This window comes from Sinocyclocheilus grahami, unplaced genomic scaffold (assembly GCF_001515645.1).
Source record: "Sinocyclocheilus grahami isolate Dianchi unplaced genomic scaffold, SAMN03320097.WGS_v1.1 scaffold37.1, whole genome shotgun sequence".
In the NCBI taxonomy this organism is placed as follows: Eukaryota; Metazoa; Chordata; class Actinopteri; order Cypriniformes; family Cyprinidae; genus Sinocyclocheilus; species Sinocyclocheilus grahami.
The window spans coordinates 2909393-2920095 of record NW_015505216.1 but is presented as its reverse complement, the minus strand read 5'-3'; the positions used below and the strand labels follow the sequence as shown (position 1 = coordinate 2920095).

The following is a 10703-nucleotide window of genomic DNA, read 5'->3' as shown; positions in this document are numbered from 1 at the left end:
ACAAATTTGTACAATTATTTTCAGCCCTGCTCCTGATAATGGAAAACACGCAATTAAGAGTGATTATAGCGCATGCATGCATAGTTTGTTTTATAAGAGCATGTACTTTGAAAATGTTTACGCCTGTTTGTGCTCTTCACCCTCCCCCCTCTTTGTTCCTCGCTTGCTGTCCTTTAACGCGTCCTCCCATTGACAGTCTCTCTGCGGTTCCCACAGCACAATAGCCATCAATGCCCCGCCCACTGGGCGTGACCAATGCTGTGGGCAGTTTATAAAAGCCCCTCCGAGTGACAATGAGGAAACTCTCTCAGCGCTACTATGTTGCAGTCGGATGACAAGCTTGTTTTTTAGAGTAGGCTATTGGAGGGAGGTTTAGGTTAATGCTGTGTATATCACAAAGAGAGCGTGCTTCTCTTAGAGTTTAATGAACATGTCGAAAGCGTACGGCAGGAAAGCTGTGCTCTCCCTCGCGGGGGCGACCGTCACCTGTCTAGGGCTGCTGTTATTTCTGTCGCAGCATCAGCGGACTCAGATGGACGGGATGCAGAACGAGAGTGAGGTCGGCTTGCGCTCGCTCCAAAGTCTGGGGGAATCAGAGGCTGATGATGGAGCTCAGCCTGAGCAGAATGGAAAGAAAGGATTCTCTGCCTATTTTTCCAAGCTCACCCGCAGCAGGAGGGAAGCGGATAAGCCCACCGAAGCGTCCGGAGCGACGACAGACGCGCCGCCTGCTGAGGACATCAGCGCGGATGACATCTTCATCGCAGTGAAGACCACAAAGAAGTTTCACCGGTCCAGACTGGATCTACTGCTGGACACCTGGATATCCAGAAACATGAAGCAGGTATGTCCGTTTGCGTTTTTACAAACTGTTTGCAACAACTTTGCATAACTTCTTGCACTCTTTGGTTACATATTTTACCAGCCGGAAACAAAAGGGATGTTTTTTTTTGCGTGATATTAATGATAAATGATGTGCACTGTCTTTCCGCTTCAAACCACCTTGCCCTACTTTAAGACACTTTTAGCTATGAATTTATTTAATATTCATATTCTTCCCAGTGTTTGAAATCCAGTTACAGTTTGCATTACTGTCTTTTATTTTAGAAATATTTTTTATTTTATATTTTGCATGATTGTCTATTAAATTATAATATAGTTAACTTAAATAGTTTTAATTGGAGATGAATCAGTATTGCTTTTCACGACCAATACAGATTATGTTTGTTTAATTGGCCGAAAAAATGGATACATTTAAATGTAGATTAAATATTTTATTATTCATTAATGCAATTTCACATATGCTTTTGTTTCAGTCTAAATGGTTGCAAGTTTATTGTCCTTTTACATTAAGTCACTTTACCTGTGAACATTGTTGTTTCCTGTTAAACACAGTGGTATTCCTCTTTAGAAATCCTCTGAATGATTGCATTTATACATGTTAATAAAGAACTGATTAAGTAAACGAATGTGTGAAGAACAGTAAAAAAAAAAGTTGGTCAAACCTATCATCAGCCAATCTATAGTATTGATATCTACAAGCAGGACCACAAAACAAATTCAAATGTTCAACATTGATATTAAGGGACCAAAAATCCATTTATATCTGCCTGGCATATTAAAAAAACACATTATTAAACTCAGATTCACAGTGCTGTCTGTAGCAAACGCTGTGTAGCTCAAAGAGAGATGGGTGGCTGTAAGTTCCCCCCTTTCTCCCCTCCTGCTCCATTGTTTGGGGTGTCCCCGTGAATACGCCAGGGCTAAGGATGCATCACAGCAGTGGCTTCAGAGCTGTCCCCTTCTCAGCACTAACAAAGCGTCTTTCTGAAGGGGGAAAGAAAAGCTCTGCCAGCCCCTTGTCTCCCACTCTCCATGGGAACCGGGGATCTGGAGCAGAGGCTGGGTCAACCTACCCAAGTGGTGGGAAAAGAGAGTCTTCGTTATGGAGATGCTGGGGGGCACAAAGGGACAGCATCTATAGGCAAGGGAAGGCTTTTCAGCAGCATGCCGAGTGGCTCACAGTATGAAAATACAGCTCTGAGAAACAGGCCTCTTTTGCAGCCAGCACAAAAGCACTCTCGGCACATCGACAGCAGCGAGCACAGAGCAGTCAAAGTGATTTTATTCACCACCTAGAGTAGTTGCTCATACATTTTGCAAAAGTCAGTTTAATTTGCCTCGGGGCTCTGTCACAATCCGTTTCCCTCACACCTTAGACAAGAGGGGTTTTATTATTGCCATTTGAATATGACACAGCCATAGCAACACTTTTAGATGCCCGCAGCGTCTCAGTACAAAGAACATTGTTTGTGACGTTTCTGTGAATATCAAAGCATGTGGAAAGTGGAAATTTAAATCAGACCACTTTAGCCTCTGTACTCATTCAGTCAGCTCGGATTTGTCTTTCGCTATCCAGCTAAACTGATATGACCACTACAGGCTATAGGCGAGACTGAAAACTAAGACTAAGTTTGCTCAGTACAGGAGTTGATGGAAGTTAACCCACAGAAGAGAGAGTTAACAGCAGGGATTAATAGCAGCAGCTGGTGGGGAGCAGCGCAGACATAAAAGACCAGCGCAGCCCAGAATACAAGGGGGAGTTCCTGGAGAATGAGTGCCAGGTGGCTGGGTCCCAAAGAACAAAAGATGGCTCTAATGCCAGCTATATGAATCCTCACATTCTCAACATGTGCACACGGAGAGACGCTCTCAAAATTATTTCTACATTCATCCTTGCAACACCTGAGCACATTAAATCCCAGTTATTGTCATCTGAACGGCCGGGGATTATCCCAAGGACTCCGGTGTACCGTTTGGCCGCTTGCCACAATGGCTGGCACCAGACAAGGGTTTCAGCGGGCCAGGCATTGTTAGACCCACAGCATGGGAACTTTGTCACATATGTCAAGTGAGATGATGCATGACCGACACTGTGATCGTGTTCATAGGGGTTAGACACTTGTGTAGAAAGGATCTTTCCAACCCACTTACCTACTTCAGGTGCTGCCTTGACGGGTGATGAACAGCTCACTGTCTTGGGCTGTTTATATGTAAACACAGAGTAGATCCAATCTGTGCCTGCTGTTGACACTCATGGCAGTCTGTGGCTCTTCTTGGTGGGAAACTGTCTTGTCTTTGTTTAGAGTTAGTCACGGTCAGCTAGAAGCTCCCCTAGCTTAGTTAATACACTGGAATTATTAGTATTTTTCTAAGAGAATGAAACCCTAGCGCTCTGTTGCTTTCTGATTATTAAAAGCATGCTTTGTAATTGTCTTGACTTGATGAGTCAGGACTTTTGAATAGTGTAATTCTTTTCAGTCAGATCTGCTCCATTTTGAATTGTTCATGCTGCAGCTTCTGGCTTCCGCTGTTTCTCTAAATTTCCCCCCTGGAACAATGCAGCTTCCCCAGCGAGAGAAATTCACAACAATGAGAGAACCGCTTGTGCCGCGGCTGTGGTATCCAGTGTCCAGTTACACAGAATGCCATTCAGATCAAATGCACACTTGCTCGACGCAAATTAAGTGCCATGACCAACCTCATTATCTCTATTTGAAATACTTAACTGCATAACTACTCTCTGTTTGTGGCAGTAGCTTCTCTGGGTTGAAGACAAGACAGTGAAAGCAGTGCAGATCTGTTGTGGCACGAGTCTGTGCAAGTTTCTGGTCTCTGATTGGCACAGGTAGAGGGAGCAGGGCTGTTTGGTGTTTAATAGAGGGAGTAACATCTCTCTACCTCCTTCCCGGGTAGAAGGAGACAGACAGACAGGCTCCACGCTCAGCCTGCCCTATGCCAGACCTTCCTTTGGCGGGGTGGGAAGCCCTACCAATCTCTGCCCGCTCAAAAATCCAAACCCTCATCCTTTCTTGTGTGCCGAGAACGCTGGAAAAACTGCATTTTGAAGAAAAGACTTGACGTTTATGAAAGAAACCACAAAAGGGTCATTTTGGCTCACATTATCTTCAATAAATGGGAAACTGAGAAACAAAGCCATGTGCCACGAGAAGCCTCTCTTAGTTAACCACTGCAGCTATATGCAAATCCAGGCAATCATATTTGGGATTTACCCAGTGAAAGCTTTACCCACTCCTCATTGTCTCCGTGCATAGGGACAGTGGGAGCAGGGATGGGGGTGAGTGGCCACACACACACATTGTAATGCACTAATCAGCTCTGAGGTTTCTCTCTCTGTCAGTGCCCAGTCTGCCTTGGCAGCTGCCTGTGTGATTAGTCTGTCCTTTCAGCGGAACTCTGCGCAAACAGCGCCAGCCTCTGATCCTTTACCCGGTCCAACCGCCAGCCCTCCCTGAACAAACATCGGCCTTGGGCCTTGGCCCCAGAGTGCTGCGCTAAACATCTGCTCAGAGTTTGTTCTGCAAACCAATCAAACATTATCTGCCAATGTTTGAACGTTCAAAAAAATGCGACTGTGAAAAGGGGGAATGAGTCCACGTGTGTGCGTGCTGGCATTTGAAAGGCAACAAAAAAAACAAATTCACTGTTGAGATAAAGATCACAAAACAGCTGAACCTCATAAGAGAAGAGTTTTGTAGCGTAGGTGTACATGTTCAAGGCCAGTTGGGCGTGGGCAGGTTGACCTGTTCAGACACGTGGCTGTGATAAGGCGGCGGGTGGCAGGTGCTGTCTCACCTGAGGTGGAAAGCAAACAGGTTAACGGCAGTGCATGGCCAAGGGCACGCCGCCTTTTCATCAGTCTGTCTGAGGCGTGTGGCGGCGTCTTCTCAATGGCTCATTTGAGCCGGGGCTGCCGCCTTGCACCTGCTCTGTCTTATCTTCCACAATGAGCTCCTAATCCCACCCCTTCTATTTTAACGTTAACAAAACCCTGAGGGGTCAGACGTCAGTGAATGCACACTGGTGTGAATGTATATTCATCAATTGGAGCATGTCTGGGAGAATGGGACCTGGTGCTTCTTTCTTGTCTTCCAGATGACTTGTCCATTCCTTCTTGGGACATGTCTGAAGTTGATAGAGGGATGAAGAATGGAAAGACTTGGGAGGTGGTCAGGGGCAATGGAATGGGGGTGGAGTGTTGGGGGCGGTGGGGGTAAGTGGGGTGATCTGCTCCCCGCTTTGTTCTGGGCCTGGGATACTTTGGGGTGTGGAGCAGTTGCCATGGATAGATTGACAACAAGAACAAGGGGCCTTTATTTTGGGGGGTAGAGTTTGGCTTGTTTAACTTGCTGAGTTTTCCATGGCGTAAAACCCAGACAATGGTTCCTAATCAGTCCGCTTGGAATAAATAGCTCTTCAAGACACATGATTCCAGTTTGGAACGCGTCAATTCCTGTTTTGTATTTGCTCTAGTGCAGTGATTCATTGATGAACTTGTGACTTCATTGATAGAGCTAACCGGGCTTTGTCTTGTTTTCGCAGACATACATATTCACGGATGGCGAAGATGAAGAACTGAAGAAGAAAATCGGTGAGTGCAGCATCCTCAAGCGGAAGTCACAAGACATTCCCGCTTTGATATGCATAGTTTGGACTCAGCCTTCTAATCCTCTTAAAAACTTGTGGTTAGCTAAAGGGAGCTGGGCTCTTGGGGGAAGATGGTATTAGGGCACGTGCAGAGTCACCTGACCTCTTAGATAATGGACATTTCTCAAGTGATAGACATAAGTGGAGTATTACGTGAGCATTGACAAAGTATCTGTCCTCTTGTCCGCACAGGAAGCCATGCTATCAATACCAACTGCTCTGCTGCCCACAGCCGCCAGGCTCTGTCCTGCAAGATGGCTGTTGAGTATGACAAGTTCATAGAGTCTGGAAAAAAGTAAGCATTGCATGATTATGGTCACGTTGTAAATACTTGTTTTAGTGTCAACCCAAACCATATTGGATGTTCTAATGATATCTCTGTCTGGTTTAGGTGGTTCTGTCATGTGGATGATGACAACTATGTGAACGGGAAGACACTGGTGAAGTTGCTGTCCAACTACCCTCACACTCAGGACATGTACATTGGGAAACCCAGCTTGGACAGGCCTATTGAGGCCACGGAAAGACTTGGGGACAACAAGATGGTAGGTGGTCCAAAATAACAAAACATTTATATATATATATATATATATATATATATAGACTGGTTGTAAAGATTAAAAGGAGCATTAGGAATAGAAACTGATGCTTTTGTTTCTCCATTGCAGAGTCCTGTCAATTTCTGGTTCGCTACGGGAGGTGCAGGCTTCTGTATCAGCCGTGGGCTAGCTTTGAAGATGAGCCCCTGGGCAAGGTGCGAAAAACTCTCAACTATCCTAATGCAGCGTCTAAGAGCATATTAATTTGTTTTAAGATGTTTTATGTTGACTTACTTTACTATTTTTATGACAGTGGTGGCCATTTCATGAACACTGCAGAGAAGATCCGTCTTCCTGATGACTGCACCATCGGCTACATCATCGAGTCAGTTCTTGGGGTCCCTTTGACCAGAAGCAGCTTGTTCCACTCACACTTGGAGAACTTGCAACAGGTGTCCAAATCAGAAGTACACAAACAGGTGAGGAACTTGATACAGGCACTTTTTAATTCTGTAAAATGCAGTATAGTTGTATTAATGCAGTGTTTCATATAATTTCATTTAGATTACACTGAGTTATGGAATGTTTGAAAACAAGAGGAATATCATCAGCATGAAAGGGGCTTTCTCCGTTGAGGAGGACCCATCCAGGTAAGACAAGTTCTCAACACTGTAGATCACATTTGGATTTTGGATCTACATTTGCGTGCATGTACAAATCTAACATCTATTTTTTATTCTCTCTCAGGTTTAAGTCAGTGCACTGTCTGCTGTACCCAGACACTCCGTGGTGCCCTCCTCAGGTTGCCTATTAAGGTGACCGGCTCCTCAGTTGTATCCTCGTCCCTCACTGCCTCGGTATCTGAAAGGCATGAGGGACCAGTGTGTTATTGGGCCATGTGGTGCTGCGTTTACTCTGCAGTGGCGCATGGCCTTCCGTGGTTATACTGGGCTGCTGTGCGGCCCGCCTTTAAACAGTTCCTTCCTGCCTGGTGCCTGAGCTTCCTGTCCAACTCAGACATTACGAAGGGCCTGGCTTTCAGAAGGACACTTTCAGCGCCAAGCTTTGCAGGCAATCAACTGTGCTTTATATGATTACTGTTGCTTGTATCCCATTTGCAATTCTCATAGAATGTAACTTTCTAGTATACCCAAGCCTTTTGCCAGCTTTATATGCTTAGTTTTAAATTCTAATTAGCAAATTAGCTCATACTTTATATTTTATTCTCTCCAAATGCCGTTCAGGATGTTCTTTCCCTCAGGTTTGATTTAATGATTGAGTTCTTTAAAATATTCAGAGGAAATCAGTAACATGGGTGCTTTGTCTAGTTCTAAAGGACTCCGGACAAAATTAATGAGATGAAGGTCCACTTTTTTGCAAATTGATTTCTTTGATGTCAGTGTTATTATAATTATTATTGCTATCAGTTTTTTATGACATTTTGTGCTGGCAATAGGCACATTTTCCAAATATGCTGTCAGGTTATTTTAATCTGTGGTGTATGAGGACTGAGCACTTTTCTCCCTAAATCCTATGGGCATTTTATGGTGATTGAACTGTAATATCTTAAAGCTGTGTGAAAATGTATCAAGTGCCCAAATTTTTTGATCTTTATATTATTTAATGCCACTGCATTCACACAATCTTGGCAGATAGATATGAGATTTTTGGCATGATTTATTATTGTATTTTTTTTTTAGCTTTGCTCAAAGATGTACTAAAGTGGGAGTTGCACAGCTTGGTTTAAAATACCTGTTGGTTGCTCAAGTAAAGCATCTCCTAGCAATCGCTTAATGCCGTTTACTCTTTTGAATTGGCACCAGGGCCACTGCCAACACGATGTACATTGTTAAAACAGATGGCAGTTAAAGTTTAAGATGTGTTTATAGCACAGATCTGAGTTCTCTGATCCCTTTTGCACAGACTGGTCTGGCTTAGAGCCACAGTTTTCCCCATTCCTTCACGGCTGACAGTTGGACATCACTATCCCAACTATACAAAACATGTTAAGTGAGAGCTTTACATGAGCATCAACAGTGGTCCTAACAGAGTTGCAGTTTCTCTATGGGAATGACCCATATTGGGTGAGCCTGTATATTTTATTTTAAAGCAGTATTTATGTACTGTGCCATTTCAAAACAATTGTATTTGTACATAATTGTTTAGATATTATATGCATTTGGTCACCTATGGACCAGACCTTGCTCTGATGATTCCTCTAAAATGTTTTTTAATGCTCTGAATTTTGCTAATGGCTGTAATTTATATTCCAGTATCTGGATTCTTTGTTCAAATGTTGTCCTCTCAGGGATCACAATCCTGATATTGTTACCATGCGCCGCCTTGGTAATTCACCATTCAGCTTTTGAATAAAGCAGCATATTCGCTAAGAAACTTTACTGCACTGTTGTTCGTTTTCTTTCAGCTGACACACTACATACATATTTCATATTTCAAGGGGTAGTTCACCTACAACTAAAACCTACAACACATACAAAACTTACATTTTAGCCTGTTTCTAAGACAAATTTATCATACAATTAATATAGACCATAAGCCACAATGAATGTATGGCGATCAGGCACTGATGTACTTTTTGAAATCATTTCCTTCTATTGAGTAATCAATAACATAATTTTCATTTTTTGTTGAACTGTCCCTTTCAACAACATCTAAGACAAACAGGGAAAAGGACACACTCACTACTATAGGGCAACACAGGCGACTTGCATCAATCATTTGGAGTAAAATCATTGCCAGACCGCAGAGGTTCAGAGGCCAGGGTCTCTTACTCTGTCAAAACTGTTGTGAACTGTTACTGAAGCATGCAAGCAAAACAAACTTGGCCTCTCGTGGGCTTCGAGGGCTGGCACTGACCCGTTCTTTGTTGCTTGCTGTATTAATGAAACACACTTGAAAGTTTAGTCTCACTCACATGTAATTTATTATTCTACAAGAATTGCCATGGGAAAGAACATTTCCTCACTACCGGGCCTTTCAACACACTATATAGTCATGTCATTTGAGGCCTGGAAAATATAGGGGAGAGCAAGGTAAATTGTCAGTTGTTGATCATAATTGCATTACATGTTTTATATGACACATTTGAAGATATAGAGTGGCAAGTGCTATTTATATGGAAATAGTCTGCCATACTTATTTTTGGCTTGGTCTGGTCTCATTGAAAAAGTTAACAGAGAAAGAGTATAATGTGCATGCTCTTCATAGTCGGAATCAGTAATACGTGCAGCAAAAATGGGAAAAGCCTAGCTTGATTTCTTTCTTTGGATGACTAAATACATTATGAAGACTTGTATTGCTTCAGATCAAAGAATTCCTTCACATAAACAGGAGGTCAACAACAGAAATGTTGTAAATGTTATTGCAAGATGATACAAATCCTTATATTCCTTCAACATTAACCCTCAATCGGCCCCTGGGGTCAATATGACCCCAATCAACTTTTACATAGTTTAAAAAAATGGTTCCCTTCATCTCAGTGGAATAAGATTTTGTGACTTTTCAACATGTTATATCTATATTCACACCAAAAAACTGGGCTTTATTCGGTTGTTCTGAAGGTATGTTCATTTTTATTTATTTTTTACAAATCTGTCCCTTGGGGTCAATATGACCCCACATTGAAATGAATGGGAAATGTAAAAAAAAAATTATATAAATTTTTTTCATTTGTCAAAAAAAAAAAAATAAATCCGGCATAAATCTGAAAATTTCCACACAGAAATGAAGGCCTGGTACTAGAGCACAAAGGCAATGTATAAAAGACATGCTCACTCACTCACATACACACACACAAACAAACAAACACACGCAGGTATGACTGCCACAGAGAGCATTTGTATAGAATTTGGCAAAATAAAATCAGCCAAAAGTGCAGAACAAAGATATAAAGGGGTGAGACCTAATACACGCATACGGGCACACGCATGATGACATTTAGTCTAGTTTTAGTCAATGAAAATGATATTTTAGTCTCTTTTTAGAAATGCAATTCTATTTAACCCAGTTAATATAGTATAAGTACCTAGTAGTATAGACGAAACCAAAATTTTATTTTAGCCAAACCCATTTCAAACAAGGCTATCTTATTATATTATTGTTACCTTATAGACTCAAGAATACATCCATTCCAGACACGGAAGACGCTCTGATTTGAATTTACAACATTTATTTTACCAACCAAACATGTTAGAAGTACACACACATCAATTTAAATAAAGACGAACCCCGGCTGGCCGGCCATCGGTCCCTTTCTCTGTGTCAGACTTAACTTTGTTTGGTTTTCGTCTTCTAAATCAGTGTTTCCCAACCTTTCTTTAGTCGCGGCACCCTTTGGAAAGTTTTACAAATTTGTGGCACCCTACAAAATTTATTTGGTCACAATATTTGAATTTCTAACTTCGATATGATAATTTGAAAAGTATAGATATTTGGTACACCAGAGAAGAACTGCAGAATATAATGCCATAGGCTACAGATATTTTTAATATTATAAAAAATCAGTAGGCTAATTTCTAATGAAGAGACCAATTTATATGACAGATTTTAATGTAGGCTTTTATTCATATGTAAACATTGTGAGATAGTTATAATGGTAATTAAACAAAGTTTTGCTCACTCAGTGTATTTTTGTAG

General features: G+C 42.0%; 1 protein-coding gene across 1 annotated transcript; it reads left to right on the top strand.

Annotated features, from left to right (window-relative positions):
* Nucleotides 1-265: 265 nt before the first annotated feature.
* Nucleotides 266-8446, top strand: lfng (LFNG O-fucosylpeptide 3-beta-N-acetylglucosaminyltransferase). The gene is made up of 8 exons (XM_016267336.1): nucleotides 266-844; nucleotides 5404-5452; nucleotides 5701-5803; nucleotides 5900-6053; nucleotides 6177-6262; nucleotides 6361-6526; nucleotides 6612-6697; nucleotides 6795-8446. Exons 1-8 carry the CDS (start codon nucleotides 425-427, stop codon nucleotides 6859-6861), a joined length of 1131 nt encoding a protein of 376 aa, XP_016122822.1. The 5' UTR covers nucleotides 266-424; the 3' UTR covers nucleotides 6862-8446.
* Nucleotides 8447-10703: the final 2257 nt, after the last annotated feature.

Bases quoted from the DNA above. Each gene is read 5' to 3' on its own strand.
- lfng (XM_016267336.1), top strand. From the start codon at position 425: ATGAACATGTCGAAAGCGTACGGCAGGAAAGCTGTGCTCTCCCTCGCG. The intron at 5,453-5,700 runs GTGAGTGCAGCA...TTGTCCGCACAG, and splicing joins AGAACTGAAGAAGAAAATCG to GAAGCCATGCTATCAATACC. The intron at 6,527-6,611 runs GTGAGGAACTTG...AATTTCATTTAG, and splicing joins AATCAGAAGTACACAAACAG to ATTACACTGAGTTATGGAAT.